Consider the following 21,824-nt stretch of genomic DNA (forward strand, 5'->3'; position numbering starts at 1 on the left):
GAATGTTTCATACAAGGTTGTTGTATAAACATAGTAAGCTGGAGCCTGCCCAAACCCTGGTTCTTGTGGGAGAATCCCATTCATTTCTGTCCTCAATCAGTGTGATAAATAGAATCAGGAAAAGTCACCTCTGCAGATATATAATTTAAAATAAGAAGCAGTGGTTCAAAGAAATATTTGCACATCCCATTCGAAGCAATGTGATTTATGATGGTCCACAGGTAGAAGCAACCCAAAGCTCTGTTGTCAGAGGTACAAATCCACAAAATGCAGCAGATACAGATGACCCAAATGACCTTCCAGGGAAAGGAAACGTACTACAAGCTATAACATGGTACATGCAAACATTTGTGGGGCTGGAGAGATGGAACAGAGATCAGAGGACATAGTCTACAAGCCTGAGACCTTGGCTAGATCCCCAGCTACAAGCCCCCTTCATCAGCACTGTTGGGTGTGACCCTGATAGTCCTGGCATTGCAGGTTTCAAACAATGACACATCCTTGTGCCTGAGCATCAAACTGTCTAGCCTGGTTGACTGAATATTTCCAGGAGTATCTCTAAGGAAGGACCCTGAGCATCACAAAAGACACCCCTTCCCACTACCCACTAAAAAACATTTTGTTGCTAAAAACAAACAAATAAAAAACCCTTGAAAACAGAGGCAGTCTAATTTCTTATAGAATCTGTGTGGCATAGTCATATTCATAGAAGGAGGTATGGTGGCTTTCAGGATCACTGAGGGACATTTTATGGGTACCAAGTTTCCTCTGAGAATACAGAGAACATTCTGGAAGTTAATTACTATCACCCCAATCCTGAGGGGAAAGGGGAAGTGAGTCTAGAACAGGACTGCCACAGAAAATAATCCAAACTAAGCTGGAGAAATGAAACACGTGTCTGGGGATCTTTTTACAATGGGAGGTGGTGGGAAGAAGTCACCAGAGTCACAGTCTTTATTAGAAAGCAATGAACCACCCATGAGTAGAGAATAGGTTGGGGTAGAGAGCCTATCCATAGTTTCTTCCCACTCAGGTAGGTTTTTGATATGTGAAAAGGGAAGCCATAGTGATTAAGGAAAATGAAGTCTGATTTGCCATACAAATTAAACAGCTCACTTCCGGCTGCACCTGACCATTATCCATCTCAGGGGATTCTGGTCAGAGAGAGCAGTGAGTCTGGCTGCTCCCTCCTTGGTGGGCAGCAAGGAGACCAAGCAGCTCTCCCCTCATGGAGCAGGCCATGGTTGCAGCTGCAGTCAGAATAAAGATTGTGAGCTTCATTCAGAAAGCAGACAGCAGGTGGGTTAGAGGTAGATCTGGGCATCCACTCAGCGCATCTTAGGGATTCCAGTGACACCATGTTAGCCCATTCATCAGGGTTTAGGTTTAGACTCTAAGCAATCTCCCTTGGCTCCACTTAGCTCTCTGACAACCCTAACAGCACATTTGTCTGGGTAACACACACCCCTTTGCTGCTTCTTAAAGGACTTAATTGTGAACTTGTGATTCAAGGTAGGGAATGAGTTAATAATGAGATAGTATAGAAGTTGCTTACTTGAACTATGTTTACTCAGCAAGAGCTAGAGTAGGTATTTCTAGATATAGACAAAAAGGAAAGCTGGGGAGAGCAGAGCTGAATCTCAGAGGCCTTCAGAAGGCCTTGGCGGGTTCATTCACTCCATACCTCAAAATAAACAGATAAGCTGAGGGGAAGGGAGGGTTAGAATGGTTCTGAATGGGCTGTGTTGGCTTCACATTTTCTCTATGTGCAGCCCAAAGGCTGGGCTGTGTTTCCTGTGTACAAAGAGGTAGTTTCTGAGACTAGACTGATTCTGGGACTCTGGACAAAGAAAAGAGATGGCTAAGCAAAGACTCCTACTAAGTCCCAGAAGGCTCAGTTTGAGACCCTGAGATATTGGTAAGCAAGGAAGTCAAGGTTGGGTGGCACTGCAGGGAAGCATAGAGCTGGCTGCTTGCCAGAGAATGAGGATGGGCATTAGGGCACTCAGGGTATTCTTCCTGCTTGCCTCTCCTTATAGAGGCAGGCTTGCTGGGCAGGGCTTCAGGGTTGTGCACCTCACTGAGAAATCAAGGCTCAATGTGGGATAGAAAATTTGTGTAGTCAAACCATCAGAAGTCAGGAATTGTCTAAGATGATCATTTATTCTGCATATGGACATAAATGCAGAGTCAAAAGAGGTATGTTACACTATGGACATAGAACCCAGCCCTAAAAATCCATATAAGTGCCTTATGGGATTGATACTGTGCATGTATGTGCTAATACATAGACACACACATACACATACAACAGTACTCAACAAACAAACATTGAACTGTGTGTGATTTCCAAAGTCCATGGGGACTTACCAAGTTTACTGCAGAATGACACAGACTCTATATCTATTTGGAGAACACAGAGTCAGTCCCTAGGGGTGGTACCTGCAAAACCATGCAACTCTCTGCAATAGCCTACATCTGCTCTCAGGGAGAGATAAGTTATAGGATTCCTCTTATTCCCCACTATTGTTGGGGTTGCAGATTTTTGATGTTGGAAAGGCTTTCTAGCATGACACAGAAGTAGCACCCCCAAGGTCATGGCCACAGACTTGTCATTGGGAGCTCAGAATCCAAAGACTGTGTAAACTCAATAGTTGGCCTTGTTCCTCCAAGCTATGCACCCCAGACAACCACTAGGTTCTCTTTGGCTGTTGTTCCCTACACCTAGACATGCGTGTTCAGATGAAAATGTAAGTATGTATGTCACGTACTTGCAACTGGACTAGAATGCACTGTGTACAGTCACCTAACCGTGGCTCTTCTTTAAGGGTATTATTTTACCCCTGCTTCCTCACATTTATATTTTTCATTTTGCTCTGGTATTTGTCTTAACAGTCATGCCAAATCCCTTTTGGAACAAAGGGAAATATGAATAAATGCATAAGCCAGATACTATGCTAGACCATAAGTGGGATAAAATGTTCCCGAGATGCCGTCCCTGCTGGTACAAATGACAGTTATGTTTTCATCATTCCCTTCCCATCTCCACTTAGCCTTCCCACAGACATACAACAAGTACCAACTAAGTGGCAAAAGCCTTCTACTGTGGTTTCTTAATCCCAGGGTCTATGACCTCCATGCCTTCCTCTGCTGATCTCTTGTTTCTTCCTACAGAAATCAGATGCCCTTGTTCTGGAAAGAGGAGCTTCCACTTCCAGTCAGCTCTCAAGGCATCCACTACAACCTGATATGCAAAGCCCACCTCCCATCTCAGCTCTGAGGATCTCTGGCTTGGTCTTGCCTCCTGAGGGACTGATGGTAATGACAAGAGTAGAGGCCTGAAGGGAGATCAGAAACAGCTTGTGACACCTCCTAACATTTTTTCCCCTCACCATCACATGTCAGGACTAGAGAAGAAGGAGCTGCCAGTTTTCTCTGTCCTGAAATCATGGCGTGCATAGTGGGAAAGGACAAGGTAGAAAAGAAAAGAGAAGAACCACATCTCACCTCTAGATCCCTGAGGACGGGATGATCTTCAATGCCTGGAAATAATACCCTCATGGTATAGGTTCTGTAGTCCAGGAAGGGAATTCCCGCTCCATCTAGATCACTCGTCAACTCATGGATGTCTGTCTGTAGCTCAGCAAAAGCTGCCACAAAGAGATGCCCATGACAATAAAGAAGATGGTAAGCCCCAGTGCACATATAAATGTACCTATACACATGTTCTTACACAAAGACACATGCACACACAGTCATGCATGCATACACCATCAGGATAATGTACATGTACTAATAAATCAGAACCACCATAGACATTGACTTTTATCTACAGATTTAAGAACAGGATTGGAGCCGGAGAGATAGCATGGAGGCAAGGACGTTTGCCTTGCATGCAGAAGGACAGTGGTTTGAATCCCGGCATCCCATATGGTCCCCTGAGCCTGGCAGGAGCAATTTCTGAGTAGAGCCAGGAGGAACCCCTGAGCGCTGCCAGGTGTGACCCCCCCCAAAAAAAAAAGAACAGAATCACAGTATAAGGTGGTCTTAGAGACTTGCCCACTGCAGCGTGAGTGTTCTGCAAAGCAAGTGCCAAATCCAGCAAGCTCTGCAGTTGTCACAGATACAATATGGCCACCCAGAAACTGTCCCTCTCCTGCAGTCATCACAGGACTATGGCACTTGGGATTCTAAGTTTGGGGACACTGGTGTTCTTGGTTAGAGAGGCAAAACCTTCATAGGTCTAAGTGGATCTTACCCAAAGTGTGTGGGTCAGAGAGAGCCAAAGACCTTGGGGCTAAGTATTGTTGCCAAAGCAGGGTTAAACTCATAACTGTATCCTGAGAGAAACAGATGTGTGAGTTGTGTGGGCATGAAAGGATGTGCGTGTGAGCAAAGTGCAAGTGTATATTAGATGGTACATTCCTGATAGAGGCATGATGGTTTGTATGTGGGGTGTGTGTGTGTGTGTGTGTGTGTGTGTGTGTGTGTGAATAACCAAAATGGATCTCTTCAGAGCTCTTTTGTAGGTTGATAATGAGCTTAATATAAGAGCACATCTTCCCTGGCCCCAAGCTGCCCTGCGAACCTTAAGAACCAGCTCTGGGAGTCCATGGAATTGCTCCCATTCCAATCCTCACTGTCCAGTAGGTATCACTTCCATTCTCTCAGAGTCTGATGCTTAAGACCTTTCCTAGCCCCTCTCCAGACACACCTGCCTGGCCTCTGCTACTCTCTCCCACTCTGATCCATTCAAACAGGAGCCCCATTCAGAATTCCTTGGTATGCCTCCTCCCTTCCTCCTGAGAGTGCCTGGCTATAACTGAGAATGAAGTCAGCTCTTCCCTCCACCTGCAACTCTCCATAAAGCCACCAGCACCTCTAACACTCTACATCCTCATGCCTGTCACACACAAAGAGATTCTAATCACTATACCTAATTAGAAAGAAGAAAACGCAACAGCGTAAATAAATAAAAGGCCATCATTAAAAGTCCTCAGAGATAGACTGTGCTGGCTGCTGATGGAGGTGAGGTAGGCAGGAGGGCTTCCCTGGTGGGAGGTGAGAGCCCATGACCAGCTGGATGAGCTCCATGAACACAACTCAGGGAGATTCTCAAAGGATCTGGGGTGGGAGGGAAGTATAGCCTGATTCCTAGATTTCCTATTCAAATTCAGTGCAGCTGGTACCACAACTTTATGGTGAAGATTGTGTGCTTTAGGAACAGGAATCATAAGGCACTGTTTAAAACCTCAGGGTACCCTTCTGTCATGCCTTGTTACTGCAAGAAAGGACTGAAGGTGGCCTATGGCATGTCAAGACATTCCTAGGTCTCTCTAAAGAGGAGAGATTTGCTCCACTTGGCCAAGAGTCTGCACTAGAAAGTGTCTGGAGGAGTTTCAAATGAGCTCTGTGTGGTGTGGGATAAAAGAATAGGAAAATGCATCATGAAGAAGAGGAAGGTGAGCTTAGAGTTATCTGGCCTGGTCTTTTAAGGAAAGGTACCCACAATGGTAAGGATAAAGTTGGCTTAAAGAAGCCAGTTCAAGGTCTACAGGGAGCACCCCAATGTCACGCCTGCCCACAGTTGCCCAGTCTGCATGCTTGTCTGGAGTGACATACATAAATGCACGTGAGCACATGCACACAGATTTTAACACATTCACAGATGCATTCTATTGCCCAAGCCTTTCTGTGGACTCCTCAGTACCTTCCTTGCACTCTAGGGCCACACGGGACTCCAGGTTGTCCATCTGCATCTGTAGCCGCTTCAGCGTGAGGTCACTCTCTCGGGACTTGCGTTTGTAGGCAATGAGCACAGCCACGATGAAGATGATGAGGAGGCCACCAGCCACGGCAATGCTGACGATGGCTGGAAGGCTTAGTGGGCTGTCAGGAGCAATGTACACCATGCCCGGGGAGTACTCCATGCCACCGACACGGGCCTGGGGGGCACAGCAAGTAATAAGGAGCTGGGGTGGGGGCAGCTTCTCCTAGGGCAGTTTCCCCTGGTACTGGTGACAGAGCAGGTGGCCAGTGGGCAGGAGGGCAGGGACTCAGCCAAGAGAATTACCCTTGGCTCTGAGAACTAATAAAGGAGTATAGTGGAGCTGAGTAACATGTGGCTACCCTTGACAAAAGAATTTCCTTTATCACATTCAGGAGCTGACACTACAGCTCTCATAGGGGAATAGCACATAGTAGGGATCCAAGATTCATCCCAGAAGACTGAACCCAGAAGAAGGTGATGTGACACTTCTCCCCAGTCCACACTGGGGTTGACCTGGCAGGTTTTTGCCTCTAAGGGAAATAGACTTCTCAGCTCATCCCATAAGACTGTTGTTTTCTAGAACTCCCCTGCAGTAACACCTAACAAAGAAGGGATGAACCAGTATAGGAGAAGCAACACTGAGTTGGATGGGGAGAAATAAGCTATGAAATAGGTAGGAGATAGTTCTGAAAGTCCCAGGCACCCAGCAGGGAATAATCCCGCCTGACCAGTGTAGCATGTATCTTCGTAGTCTCACCATCACTTTATGACGCCCAATGAGGTTGGGGGATTCGCAGAGCAGCTGCACATCTGATACGGTTACAGTGCACGGCTTCTCCCCGACCAGCACAGTGTAGTTCAGCTTCACGTTTCCCCCAGCCACTGGTGGAATCAGGTTCTTGCCCTGGAGGAACAGAGAAGACACTGAATCAGGACCTTGTCCTGGATAGTCCCCTTGTGATTCCTTTCCTCAATGCCCCAGGGCCCCTGGTGGAGAGGACACTGGTCCTGACACTGAATGGCAGAGAGATGCCATTGATTCTGACATTATGGGTGACATACTGTCCTGACACTGACACAACTATCAGTTCATACTTTCTTGAAGGGAAATCAACAGTTAAAGTGTTCTTTTCAACGGAAAATACAGCCTCAGAAAAATCTGCGGCTCAAAGGTCATCTAAGTTAGAATGAATTTGTAGGATTAAAAGAAATGGCTCAAAAGCCTGGGTGTAGGCTTTACATGTGGGAGGCCTGAAGGCCCCAGCACTACATAACCACCAATCATAGAGCTAAGCATCATCAGGTGTGGTCCCAACCCTCAGCCCCTAAAAGAAAGGAGCTGCCACCTGTACTCCAATGAGAGCTTTTACTGGTTTGCATAGGGCAGCCAAGGAGCTCCCAGATCCTAAATTTAGGGGACCGAGATTAGGAATTGGGTGACTTGAGTTCTGGATGTCCTATGAACTCTAAAGACTTTTCCTCTCAGCATGATTCCAGAGAAAACCAACTCCAGGCCACAGCTTGATTGCAACTAGATACTTTGGTCTTGAAATATTCTGGAAGGCCATGACTTTGGATCCTTTTCAGGGATTTTTCCAGCCTCTCCCTGCCCTCCTCCCAGCCCCCCTCTACCTTTAGGATAATAGGTGTGCCAGGCTTGAGCTCCAGGATGCCTGAGGGACTGAAGGCCTCAAAAACAGGGTTGGGATAGTAGGTAAAGTTGGTCTTGTTGAGGATGAGCAGAGACTGGACGTTGTCAAGGATGAACCCAAACTCCTCAGGTCTCTCAGTCAGGTCAGTCTGGTGGTCAGGCCCCAGGGCAAGTGCAGGTGCCTGGCAGGTCATTTCTGTCTCATTTAGAACCTCACAGAGCTGAGGAGGCACCAGAAAGGGACTCAGTGAGAAAGGGCCAGAGCAGAAGCTAGGATAGCTCATGTCTGCACCCCCAAAGTCCCAAAGCACTAGTGATTATCCCCTGACACTGTCGCTGAGCAGTTCTGACAAAGGACACCAAGAGACAGTGACACCACATAGCCAGAGTACTCTGCAGGAGGCTCCCAGCTCCTGTTTGTTCCTAGCAGGCATATCTGTAACTGGGGAGCTGGAAGAATTGGGAGATAAACTTCCCAGAAACAGTTGCTTCTTTCATGCGTGTACCTCAAGGTCTGAAAATGCTTTCATCTCTGCTCTCCCATTCCCAACCCAGTGCTCAGGGATATTGGCTGCCATGGAACTTTAACTTTGGGGCCTGCCTGAGCACCCCCTGAGGGATGTGAGTATTACTGGGGCCATCCCCACCATGCCTGTCAGTCCTGGACTCACATTGATGTGCTCCTTCCCTTCATGTTTGGCGCGGATCTGGGGGTTCTGAATGAGGTCAAGGTTTGTGCCCCATACAGCAATGGGCGTGTTTCCGCTGACCAGAAAGAAAGAAGAGGGCGTGTGAATATGGGCACAGGAATAGCAACAACATAAGAAAGAGGAGGAGGAGGAGGAGGACAATCCATCAGACTGAGCACTAATATTAAAGACAATGATCACCAGGTGGCAGGACCTTGTTCTCTGGGACAACTATGATGAGTTGATGGCATAATAATAATAAGGACGGGTGTGCAGCTGCCCCAGGGGACAGAGGACCAGATGTCCTAGCCATCCTAAACTGAGCTAAGCTCATTGAAAGCACAGACCCCCATGGAGGGCCACAGCCTTCTTGGCTCCCGAGGTCTCCCAGCTGCTTCTTTGCAGCTCCCATTCCCTCTCAACCCCTCAACAGCCTCAGTTTCTGTGCCTCTGGCTCTGCTTCAGTTTGCTTCTACAGGTGCACCCCTGAGTCTAAATCCAGTCTCCTGATCCAGCAGGGTGATCCTGCCAAACTTCATCTTACAGACTTCAATCAGCTGGGAAGACACAAGGACCCCACTCTAGGAATAGGAGTGTGAAAGGTACTGGATTTAGATCCCCCATACCCAGGAAGGGATGAATTGGGGTGGGGTAATCTGCTAATGGGAAGGGTTAGGATGTTGGGAAGCTCTTCAAGGAAACCAAATGCTACTGTTCTATTTTCAGGCCAGCCCAGAAGCTGACCTGGGCTGAGGGTGACTTTCTTTAGAGGCCCCTCAAAAGAAACATTTGATCTACAACTGGAGACTAGTTTTGAGAAGGTTCTGACCAGCTAAAGCAAGTAATGTGTGATGGGCAAAAACTCAAAACACATTCATTCTGACCCTCTAGCTCTCTCCCATCTTCTCCCAGTGCTTGCCCTCTGCTTCCTCTCATTCCCTGCTATACATGTAAGGTTCCTGTGCACATGTGTACATATGCACACACACACACACAAACATGCATGAAACCAAGAGATGTCCTTCTGTCGTGCATGTTTGTGTGTTTGGGCATCTGGAGTCTTCTCCATTCTCACATCAATACATTTACCTAATGTCTCCTGCCCTTCCCTGTTGGTAATTCAGGGTAATTCTAAGCACATTCTAACCTGGAATGTCACCAGAAGCACTGAATGAAGCCAGGTTGTGACTCCCTTAGGTCGGAAGAGGGGCAAGCACCTCCTAATGCCCAGAATCACTTTTTTGCTTATTTTGCGGGCCACATCTAGTGGTGCTCAGAGCTTACTCCTAGTTCTGAGCTCAGAAATCACTCCTGACAGAGCTTAGGGACCAATGGAATGCCAGGGACTGAATCTGAGTTGGCAGCATAAAAAGAATTGCCTTGGTCCCTAGAATCAATTTTGTCTAGTTGTGTTCCCTCCTCCCTCACCCCTTACCACAGCCTTATATTCGTCTGTATTAAATTCATAACTAAAGTACTTAAGTTTTGGGTTCACAGAAGAACTTCAGAGAACACTCTGGTCCCATCTCAGATAAAATCACTTTATTCAGCGGTCAGTGATGGAATAGTCATTTTGTAAAGGCTAGTATCTAGGGTCATTGGGTTTACTACAATTAATCATTGCTGCCCTGGTGATAATAAGGAGATTATTTATGAATTATTATAGATGTGTTCAAATAAAACTTTATTTATAGAATAAAAATTGACCCCTGGCTAGCAGTGGCCGACCTTTAATTATAAAGTTGGTCCTTCCATGGTACTAGAGAGTACAGAGGATTGCATGTGACTGACTCAAATTAAATCCCCAACTTCCCATATGGTTTCCTGAGCCCAACGAGAGTAATTCCTGAGTGCAGATCTAGTAACCTGTGAGCATCAATAAGTGAGCCCCTCCCCACAAAAATGTTGGTCCTCTGCCATCAATGTGTGGTGTTCCCATGTTGACCTCAGCAGATGCGCTGAGCTGAGAGTGTTGATTTAGAGTCTTTTGGAAATGCCCTGGATCTCACTTTGTGTAGACTTATGGTTTACAAGCAATAGCAGCTAAATCCAATAGCTCTTATAGTTCTTATAGTGTATATAGGTTCTTCTCACCCTTTCAACACCTATTAGTTATTGAACGTGTAAACTGGCAGTGAAACAACACAACAGTTCTTTGTTGCACCGCTTTCATAATGTTTGCAGTAGAATGCATTCTTTTGCTTCAGAGACAAATCAAAGACTAATTTTTCAAGGTTCCTGTTGCTTGCCTTAGCAATATTTGATGGAGAATCTTTTAGATACATATGCAATAGGTGAAAAAAATAAAACAAATTTTAGGTCCTTATTTTTGAACAGTAAGATGTAAGTTTTGAGTCCAAATTAGCATAAGTTAAACTTCAAATTTCAACTACTTTTTTTTATTTGTGCTTTTGATCTACACCTAGCACACTGCATATATCTTATTTTGCAATGAAGAAACAAAACAGATACAAATACAATATGTGGCCCGCAGGCCATAGTTTGAGGACCACTGACCTAGAGAAACTCAGGGGTTACTCTTGGTTCTGCACTCAGGATTTACTCCTGGTGGTGCTCAGGGACCATATGGAATGATGGGGATCAAACCTAGGTTGGCCTTATACAAGGTTGTGCCATGCCTGCTGTACTATCACTCTGGCCTCATCTACATTCTATTAACCCATATGCATGATGTCTACAACACAATTATGTTAAATAAAATCTCAGAAAGGGAAAAACATTCTCTGGGCTGAATTTGACCCCAATCCAAATGGAAACATGGATTTCCTAAATCTCCCAAGAGCCAATTTTTAGGAGATCTGAGTTGGACATGGGAGGAAGATGACCCAGTTATGTGTCATGAACTTGCCTCTCCCTTAATTTCTTTCATCTTGAAAGAGGAAGTGCCCACAGGCCTTACATTGAGGACTGTGAACTCCTGGTGGTCCATGCTTTACTGAGGGCCCAGCATTACTTAGGGATACCTCCATAGAAAGAAGAGCTCTGCCAGAAATGTCATAAATAGGAAGTGCTCTTGGTGGACCCAGAGAGGACTGAGTGTTAAGGACTCTCCTGGTATTGGTGAGTTGAGGAAGGGAAGGAAAAGCAAGGTATGGTGGTGGTAAGGGTGAAGGGCTTCCAAGGGGCCATTCCTACCTGACAATACTCCACTCAGGCTCAATGCGCACAATGGTAGGGTCCTCCACATACTGGAAAGACAGATCTTGGTGGTGGATCTTGGCCCTGTCCACCTGCACAGTCAGCGGCATCTCCAGCCCCTCCTCTGAGGAGGTGGTGTTGCAGACGATAAAAGATGGGGAACGCCTAGAAGAAGGAACATATGCTGCTGGGTCCTGAAGGGTCCTTCACTACCTACTCAGTTCACTCCCCTAACTCAGAGGAGCTGAGTTAGAAACCAAATTTCAGAATCCACTGGATCCTCTAAGATTTATCTACCCAAGACTTACACTTGGGTCTTGCTGAGCCCCATTTGGGACTAAAGAATATTTCAGAGTTGGTGTAGCAAGACGGCCACACAAATCTTTGATAGCTTAAGCTGATCTGCTTCTTCCTTTCCTGCCCGCTGGCACCTGGACACCTTGGCTTGCCTTCAACAAGGCTCTTTCTCCTCTCCTTGTCTCCAAGGCTATCATTTTCTAGCCCTGGGTGGCTCCTTGGCTGTACATTCTCAGCCCCACTTTACTAAATCTGAACCTCTTTCTCTTCTGACAAACTAGTTCTGGGTCAAGGCTTCTTTGGCATGCTGTCAAGCATTGGAATTATTGTCTGCTTCATTTGCTAACTCATAGTTTGGCCTGGCTGACTTCAGCCTTAACAGGACCCTCAATGTAGCTCTGTCCCCTAGGAAATTTCCATCTGTGGGCACCTGGGTGGTATGGGAACATTACAACCTTCAAACATACAAGCAATTACAGATCTGTCACCCAAAGGTACATATTTATATAGTGTGTATGTATATATAACCAGACACATAAATAAAATTTACCTCTAAAACTGTGCCTTGCAACCTTTTTCTAATCATGGTCCCCTGGCAATCCTGTTTACTTCCTATAGCTTACCCTTTCCTACCAGTTGGCCACCTAGTCTTATGCCTTGGCCTCCAGTTGACGGAACGATCACCCTGGGAATATCACTCTTGGAATACCTCAGGGAGTCTGGGCAGGGCATATAGCACCTGGTTGAAACACAGTCCTTTAATAAGCCCCAGGAACCCCAAGTTCTTCACAGATGAAAGCTGGAGACCTCTGATACTTAAGGGTCAGACGCTGGAGCCTTCCAAGGTTGAAACTCCACCTCTTAGACTGCTCCTGACACCACCCCCCAAATGAAAAGAAGCAAGCATTACCTCTTCTCAGGTGGGACAAAAACGAAGATCCCAGAATCTTCCTTCCCCCAGAATCTAAAGAATGGGCAACCTCAGCCCTTGGCCCCAGTCTATCCTGACTCTAAGTTTGTAAGCAAAACACAATATCTACAATACCTCAAAGATCAGCTCACCAGGAAAAGCATCCATCTTTTAGGTATGCAACCCCATTTCTAAACTCCTGCTGTTTTTATAAAAACCAGTTTCTGTGAGTGTGCAGTCAGGAGCCTGCCATCTTTAAGCCTGCCAGCTGCTTGCCAAGGAAACTATTCTTCAGCCTGTCTCTCTGAAACTAAACTTTCTTGGCTACGCACAGTCCCACTCTCAGAAGCCAAGAGGAGTGGCCCCTGGGGAGGGGCTCTGACTCCATAGTGTCCCCTCTGGAACTCTGGGGTATGCACAGTGGGCAGAGAGAGTGACCTGGGTCAAGCAGGAAAAGGGGAGCCCACAGATCTCCACAAGTGCCAGCTCTACCCAGAAATTTCTGTTCCATAAACAGTGGGATGGAATAGCCTCCTCAGTGTGGATGAAGTACTTTCTGGGTGAGTCCAGGAAACCCCACTGTCTTGGGCATCCCCAAATTCTGCTGTGAGAGGAACCCCACACCTGCCCCCTCCAGGTGAATACCTGTGGAAGAGGCAAGGCTGCTTCCCAAACGTCACCACCACGTTGCTGCCCGCATTCAAGTTGGTGCCTGTGATAGTCACTTGCGTGCCTCCAGACATGGGTCCCCTGCTCGGCTTCAGGTCTGAGAGTGTCAGCGTCTGAGGAGGAAAAAGGGGGTGGGCCTGTGGAAGCTTCTGGGAGGCCTGAGGTGGCACCACACTCCCCCAAGTGCCTTCTAGAATCCTTCCTAGTGGGTCTTTCAGTAATTCCTCAGGCTTGTGTGATGGGATGTTTGAACTCCTTAGACCTGTGTCTCTGCCAATCGCAGTGACCAAAAATAATGTGACTTTTCAGTCCCTGCTGATCTTTTTTGTTTTTCCTTCAGCCCACAAATGTACACAATAGACCCCATGGCACCTGACCCCGGAAGGTACAGCCTGTTTCCAAGGTCACACAGCTACAAAATGCCTGTTCTCTTCCTCCCCAGCTCTATTCCACCCCTTCTCTTGTCTCTGGTCTCTGAAGGTGACCTGCACCATCCAAACTCCCCAGCGAACCAAGCATACAGGGAAGCAGCAGGAGCCTGGTAGGGAGGTGCCAGGAGGCCCAGGGAGATGAAGAAGGGTCAGTGGAAAAGTGAGGAGTGGGGGCTGGGACTGTGGGGTAGGGGCCCCAGAGCTGAGAATTCGATTCAGAGTTGCAGTTTGTTCTTTCATTAGCATTTTAATGGAAAGAACTTTGCTCAGTCCCAGGTGGGAAGCCTGTATCTGCATTTAAATGAAGGTTTCTCCATCCCCTCCTTTGGGAAGGAAGTCAGCACCAGAAGATGGTGCTGGTCAGTGTGCCCAGCTTGCTAGAGACCTCCTGAGTGGGAGACCTTGGAGCCTGAATGTTGGCCTCCTGGCACATGGGCACCCAGTGGTCACTCTCGCAGCCTGGCATTGCCCACCAGATGTAGGCACAGGAGACATCTGGTGACACTTGCCAACAGCTAGGTTCTGAGTCTGCATGGGTTCCACTTCCTCCAGTCCCCCAGTCTTGTATGGACCCACTAGGCTCTTTTTATTCAGCTATGGCCAATACTCCAAGCCAGGTGAATGCAGAACAGCTTCTGAGCCTATCTACATGGCCCCGTGTCACTCATTACTTAATCTCTATTTCATGTAACTGGCCAGAGTACTTGGGGTCTGAGGCAGTCCTGGTTCTATACATGGTCCCGTTTCTTTCCTCACAGTCAGGGGAAAACTGTTTTTTCCTGAGTCTGTGTGCATATGTGTGCATGTATGTATGTGTATGCATGGATGTGCATGCACACACGTGTGTTATATACACATATATCTATGTGTATGCATGTCTATACTCACTGACCTGTGTGTACATGTTTGTAATTGTGTCCAAATGCATGTGTGCATGTGTGTGGTATAGGATGCTGGAGATACCATCAAAAGCAGGGCCCTTTATTGGCAGGGGACATGGTGGCTACTGTAGGTGGGAGTCTCACACAGAGGGGCCTTTTAGATGGAGTAGGGTAGTGTTGGCTGCAAATAAGGCTATCATAGAGGTACAGGGGAGTCCTGCTGGCTTTGTGTAGGGTCCTCTCTGGGACTGGCTGTGCTAGGTGACTCTGGGGTAGAAGAGAGTTTGGAGGCACGTTCTGAAACTGCAGAAATGTATTATTCAGGTCACACTTCTGTTCGCTCCACAGTGGGTTGGCAGGGGTCTCAGGGTGGCAGGATTCTGCCTTGCCATGGTCCTCTATATCCTCCAAGGAGGGTCCCTGGGACAGAACTAAACCAGACTCCACTGACTCTAGGATCTCTTGGCCTTGGCATTTGGGTTTTAAGTGAATATACCTACAATCAGTAGCTGGTCTATTTTGTAAAGGTACTGGAAGGACCTGATGATCCCCCTGCAAAGGTGGTCCCCAGTGTTAGAAAAGAAATAAGTGGAGCTTCAGGGGCAGGCACAGAGGTGTACCAGGCCAAGTATACAAAGGCCAGCTTTGTAGCTGGCCAGACAATGAAGGGTGGCAATGCAAGAGAACATGATGAGATATTTGACTTTTACCAACTACAGGAGATCTTGGCCCCTCATCCCTGACCCCAAACCAAAAGCTTTGGGTCTGGGGGGAGCTGCAGTGACAGAGATCTGAATTATAATCTTGGATTTATTGAGCAGTCTGGGGTCCCTCATACAACTCTTCACTTTGAGTGTCTCCCCACAGAGGTTTCCAGAGGTGCTTCCCAAGTGAAAAGTGACTCAGGTCCAGTAGACTAGTGATTTAGTTACCCTTTTTCAGATCTCCCTTCTACTCTGGCCTTTCCTTCTATCCATTCCCCTATTCTCTCGCTCCACAGTCCCTCACTCTCTGCTGCCTTTCTACCTCATACCCTCTCCAGAACTCCTCCCCCTATTCATGGAAACAGGTTTCTTCTATGTGCTTGCTTCACTGTCTTATTTCCATCTCCTTCCATTAAGTCTCGCCCTTCTATCAACTCTTGGTGAGAATGAAAAATGGGATAGAGGTGGAAGACTTCTGGATCTCTGCCCTGGGCTGCTGACAGGAAGCTCTGGAGCCAACCTCTAGGCAGGGCAGCTGTCCAGGAAATAAGGAGTGCAGGGACAGAAAAACCCAAGAGACCACAGTTATTCATTCAGGACACCATGGAACTCCCAATGAGTGTGTTCCCAGGAGTTTGGGCTCTCCTGGGAGTCAGGGTATGTGCTCTGGGATGTGTAGGTAAGACCACAGGGGAAGGATTGCTGCCAAGCCACTATATAAAGGTACTGGGTTGGGGCTACAGGACAGACAGAAAACATGGAAGCCAGCTTGAGGCAGTGCAAGTTGGAGCTAGTGTGAGGGAGCATAATCCAGGGCAGGCTGGGCCCCAGTAGTTCCCATCAGAGGCAGGAGCAGGAGTCTGCTGGGGGGTGGGGGGGGACAAAGAGAAGGGGCCAGTAAGATTCCAGGACCTAGGTAGGCACTGAGAGTTGTGTGGGAGGGGTACCAAGCTGCAGTGGGGGCCCTATGGGAACTACCAAAGCCTTCTGTCTGGGATGCATACACCCTGGGAAGTGGCCTCTGAGCTGATTATAGTGGCAGGACACCAGGCTGCTGAGGTGGGAAATACACAGGCCCAGAGGAAATGTCCCCTCAAAGCCAATGGCTAAGGCTCCAAGGAGCCCCTTTATACTCTACAGGGCCCAGAACAAAATCATTTGGGACAGCTCATCAAAAGAAAGCCTGGGCGGGCACATCCCTTCTATTAGAGCTAGTATTTTTATCCTCCATGATGGCCTGTCTGAAGCAGAGCTCAAGCATCATGGCAAACCTCAGGAGTATGTGCAGTCTCTGTCCCCTACCCTGTCAACCCCAGCTCAGGCAGAACAACATGTTCAAAGATGTAACTTCACCCTGTGAGCAAGTAGGCTCCCATCCCAGGTATCCTGGTGGCACAGCCACAGCCAAGAGTTGACTAAGAGGCTAAAGAGGACTTACTCAAAAAATCACAAGCCAGCAAGGGCAAAGCTGCACTGGAATCCAAAGTGTCAGCATATCCGAGAATGCTCTCACACAGTTTGACATCAAGCTCTGAGTCTGAGACAGAGCCAGCTTGGTGAGTGAATGAGTGTGCAGTGGCCCCAGCCAGGAGCTAAGGGTGTGAACTCACCATGAAATAGTAGAGTTGTGAGGACCGGGCCTTGAACTCAGGCTGGCACACAGCCACACAGATCTCCACAAAGCCAGCATGCTGGCTGGGCTTGGCCTCTCCCATCTCACATACAATCCTAAAGGGACAAGAAGACAAAGTATGGCAGGTCACAGACAGGAAGTGCTGGGGCTCCCAGCCCTGATTCTTGGGAACTGCACCCTCTAGGGCCCCTTAACCTGCAGTTCAGGGATCTCAGTGAAGGAGGAAACAATAGTTAACTTACATTCCTCCTTGCAAAGGCACCCCTGTACCCTCACCAAAGCCACTCCAAAGCACAGATTCCCCAAGTTCTGATGGTTGTAGAGATCTTATCTCTAAAGCATGAAGGTCCATATCACAAGGAATCAGACCGCAGGAAATATGTCAGCTGAGCAGTTTAGGGACTGGAATGGTCAGGAACCAAAAAGGTAAGGTCACTTAGCCGGGACACAGAGCAAGTCAAGAGTTGCCCTAGAGGAGACTATAGGTTTTAGGTCCTTCTGTAGGAGGATTTTACTTCCCCATGTATAGAGGACATCAGGGAAGTGCTCTCGCTAGTGGAGGTCAGAGAAGAGTCATCAGATTGGAGAGAGCAAAGCCACACTTTTCCTCATTCAAAATGTCTTCTATTTTATGTATCATGAGAACTGTTCATACTCTGAAAACATCATATAGGAACTCATATAGGGATCTATCATAGTAAAAAGCATCCTTTTATGTACTCTGAATTTCTCATAAGTGATTCTTTTTTTTTTTTTTTTTTTTTTTGGTTTTTCGGGCCACACCCGTTTGAAGCTCAGGGGTTATTCCTGGCTAAGCGCTCAGAAATTGCCCCTGGCTTGGGGGGACCATATGGGACACCGGGGGATCGAACCGTGGTCCTTTCCTTGGCTAGCGCTTGCAAGGCAGACACCTTGCCTCTAGCGCCACCTCGCTGGCCCCATAAGTGATTCTTATACCCCATATTCTTGAAGCCCCTTTTTTCTGGACCTTTGCAAATGTATCTATGTATATAAGCTCCATTTTACAAATGAAGTTGGTCTGGAGAGATAGAACAGCACTCTTTGCAAGGTCTGACCTTGCTTGAGTCTCTGGCAGCCTATAAGATCCCCTGAGCACTGTTAAGAATAATTCCTGAGCAGAGCCAGGAATAAGCCTTGAACACAGCTAGATATAGCTTAAGAAAGCAAAAGCAAAACAAAAATCGTTAGCAAAATGAGAAAGCTAGCCACAGAAAAAGTTGGAAACTTTGCCTAAATATGTACACGGGCAGAGATATGCGATACTACACACATGAACATTAATGTGATAGAGCTATGTAACACTAATACATTACACACAAACATATAGAAGATTCTCCAGATGAAATTAGTCTAACACTCCTCTTGCATAAACACCTCTCATGTTCACCAATGTAGCAGAGAACTTCTTTAGCTGGCCATGGCTATAACTTTATCTGTTTTAATAGCTTCTGAGTATTTCTTAGGATGGCAGCACCATATTTACTTAATTTTCCTCCTCCTGGGGTAGAGTGAACATATCCCAATTTTTCTTTTTTAAATAATACCATAAGATGAAGCAACATATATACATACTTAAGCACTGTCTATTTATTCTAATCCATTTCCATGGAAGAATCTTGTGAGTTCAGTTTGTACACTACAGGTCTGATAGCTGGAACAAAATAATGGTACAAAAGTAGTGCCAAATCTTACCTCCATCCACGACAACTGGAAGGAATACTTTACTCTGACTAACTTTAGATATGATCAGTCTTTTGAGATATTTTCAGTCATATGTTTCTGGTTTCAATTTAAGTTCATGTTGATCTCCCTCTCTCCCTCCCTTCTTCCTTCCCATTTTTCCTTCCTCCTTTCCTTCCTCCCCCATTTCCTTGCTTCCTTCCTTCCTGTAGGTATCCCTCCCCTAACTTCTTGTTTATCCCACCTGAATGATCAGAACCTGGAATGGGCGGGTAGAAGAGTCTGCCTGGGGGGAGAGAGGGAATAAGGAAAGTTAGAGTCAGCAGAGGGAGTCAGTCAGCAAAGAAGAGCTTAGAGAGCAGCTGAAAGTGAGACAGAGACAGAGAGCCAGAGGAGCAGAGAAGTGACTACTTGGAAAAGGCTTAGCATAGAAGCCATCTGAGAAAATGCACAAGGTGATTAGGACCATGAATAAAGCGGGCTGACTCCTGGAACTTCACCTTACTGCTTTGTGAATTTCTCTGCCCTCACCCTGCAACCTTCAGACCCTCCAGGCCAAAGGGGCTGCAGAAGCTGGATGGAGCCGGAAAGGCCCCCCCCTCCCCCTCCCAATACACATGAACTGTCTCTTTATATTAAAATAGCACTTCCTTCCCTCCCTCCTTCCTTCCTTCTATCTTTCTTTCTTCCCTTCTTTCTTCCCTCTTTTCTTCCCTCCCTCCTTCCCTCCTTCCTTCCCTCCCTCCCTCCTTTCCTTCCCTTCCTTCCTTCCTTTCTTCCTCCCTTCCTTCCTTCCTTCCTCCCTCCCTTCCTTTTTTTCCTTCCTTCTTTTTCTTTTCTTTTCTTTTCTTTTCTTTTTTTAGGGGGACCATACCCCGCAATGCTCTGGTTCTAAACTCAGGAATCACTCTTGGCAATGCTCAGAACATATGAGATGCCAGGGATCAAACCCAGGTTGGCTGCATGCAAGGTGAATGCCCTACCTGCAGATCCTCATCTTTCCTTTCCTTTGATTAGTCTGAAGTCCTCTGTATTTTGTTAGTGGATAGTTGTTTTTGTAAGAGCTTCTGAATAAGGAGCATTAACTTTTGTCTGTGATAAGTATTGCAATTATGCTCTCCCACAGAATTAGCCAGCTTGTCCTTCAACTTTGTTTATAATGTCTTCCTCATACTAAAGTTTAAAAATGTCAGTGTGGCTAAATTGCTTGTTGCTTTTATCTTATGGCCTCGAGATTCTGGGTTTCTCTTAGAAAGAAATTTTGAGTTAGAGACCAATGAAATAGAGGCCTTTCTGTGCCAATAACATAATTAACACATGTTATTATAAAAAACAGAGAAAGCCATGCATGCTCTTGCCACCCACTCTCCAATTGCACCACCAGAAATAGACAACATTCTTTTTTAAGTGTTCATGTTTCCAGTTTTGATTTTTCCTACAAAATTAATTAGAAACCTGCATTCTGCCTGACTGCCTATGTTCTTCTTTAAAATACTCTAAGTGTATGCCTGGTCCTCATTTTTCTATAATATCAGATTTAATAGCTGGGTAGGTTAGCGTCCTTGACATTTTCCACTATTATAAGACTGAAGTGAGCCTTCTTGTATACAAACAGTTATGCATTTTTGTGATTAGGGAAAGTTCTACAAGCATTATGGACAGGTTAAAGACTTTAGCTTGTGGGCCCGGAGAGATAGCACAGTGGCGTTTGCCTTGCAAGCAGCCAATCCTGGACCAAAGGTGGTTGGTTCAAATCCCGGTGTCCCATATGGTCCCCCGTGCCTGCCAGGAGCTATTTCTGAGCAGATAGCCAGGAGTAACCCCTGAGCACTGCAGGGTGTGGCCCAAAAACCAAAAAAAAAAAAAAAAAAGACTTTAGCTTGTTTGTGGACATAGCAGTATTCAGGGTTTACTCCTGGTTCTTGAGCTTAGTGGATCATATGAAATATCAGGTATCAAACTCATACCAGTTACAAGCGAGAAAAGTTCCCTACTGGTAATAGTATCTCTCTGGCCTTTATAATTTTTTTGACCTGACTTCTAGCCCAATTTCCCCAACTGCCTTCCAGAAAGTTTGTCCCTGTTTGCTCTCCTTACATGTGAGCTACTTGATCTCACTTCATACTCATCTGCCTATGCATGTTTAAAATCATTCCAATGTTTTCTTCTTGCATTTTATTGCTTAATATTGATATTGAACATGTTTTCATGTGACATTTGATTATTTTGTAATCTTTGAACTGAATCGGAGATGTGTGTTCTTTTCTTGTTTGTTTTTGTTTTGGGGTCACATCCAGCAGTGCTCAGGGGTTACTCCTGGCAGGCTCGGGGGACCATATCGGATGCCAGGATTCGAACCACTGTCCTGCATGCAAGGCAAATGTCCTACCTCCATGCTATCTCTCCGGCCCCCAGTGAATGTGTGTTTTTTGCTCATTGCATGATATTTTTCTTTTTCTATACTATCTCTTTAGTGGGTCGTGTTTCCACACAATGCTCAGTGGACCTGGGGCCATGCACACACACACACACACACACACACACACACACTCACACACACTATGCACGCACACACGCATGCACACACCCTGTCCCACCCCAGCAATACTGAGCCAAGTAGATATTGGCCTCAATGATGGATAGGGAATGCAAATTTGCAACGAAGAAGGACTGACCATGGTCTGAGGACATTGAAGTGCTGAGGTTCAGGTCCCAACAAAGATAAAGCTTATACATCTGACTACTAACTAAACCAAGTCCCAGTCCCAATTCTTCAAATTTCTTTTAATGTAAAGAAAGAGCACCTACCAACTATAGTAGGTGAAATACATTTAACAGTAAATGTCAATTATACCTTACTAAAATTAAATTAACCAATTAAAAATAATAATCTAAATATTTACCTTTTAAAAATTGGGTGAAAAATTCAAACCAATATAGGCAAAAGAAATAATATAAATAAAACAGAAATCAATGACAGAAAGCAAGAAATTCAATCAATGAAACCAGAAATACACCATAAATAGTTAAGAAAGAGAGCTGCAATTGGGTGTTACCAATATTTCCTGCCTAGTATTCATCTCTTCAATTTGATTAAGCAAGTTGGAAAGTTGGAAATTTAACATAGTCAATCTGCTAATCTGTTCCTTTAGAGTTTTATTTTGTATAACACACAGAACATCTTTCTTTTCTTTTGAAAATCTATTTTAACATGCATTATCTTCCATTTTTTAATAATTTTTAAGTGTGTGGAGTGATGAACCATGCCCAACAGTGCTCAAGGATCACTTGGTGTCCAGGGAACCATATATGGTACCAGGGCTGGCTTT

The 21,824-nt window shown here is 46.1% G+C and overlaps 1 protein-coding gene across 1 annotated transcript in view; it reads right to left on the bottom strand.

Moving 5' to 3' along the window:
* PLXNA4 (plexin A4) overlaps window positions 1–21,824 on the bottom strand; it is a 365,632-nt gene that overhangs the window by 44,789 nt on the left and 299,019 nt on the right. Inside the window, exons 13-20 of the mRNA XM_049774269.1 lie at window positions 16,772–16,889; window positions 13,122–13,258; window positions 11,267–11,434; window positions 8,093–8,186; window positions 7,403–7,642; window positions 6,528–6,674; window positions 5,711–5,945; window positions 3,508–3,650 (exon numbers count right to left, since the gene is read on the bottom strand). Coding sequence (XP_049630226.1) covers window positions 3,508–3,650; window positions 5,711–5,945; window positions 6,528–6,674; window positions 7,403–7,642; window positions 8,093–8,186; window positions 11,267–11,434; window positions 13,122–13,258; window positions 16,772–16,889 — 1,282 coding nt within the window. The remainder of the gene's footprint in view (window positions 1–3,507; window positions 3,651–5,710; window positions 5,946–6,527; window positions 6,675–7,402; window positions 7,643–8,092; window positions 8,187–11,266; window positions 11,435–13,121; window positions 13,259–16,771; window positions 16,890–21,824) is intronic.

Source organism: Suncus etruscus, chromosome 1 (assembly GCF_024139225.1).
Source record: "Suncus etruscus isolate mSunEtr1 chromosome 1, mSunEtr1.pri.cur, whole genome shotgun sequence".
In the NCBI taxonomy this organism is placed as follows: domain Eukaryota; kingdom Metazoa; phylum Chordata; class Mammalia; order Eulipotyphla; family Soricidae; genus Suncus; species Suncus etruscus.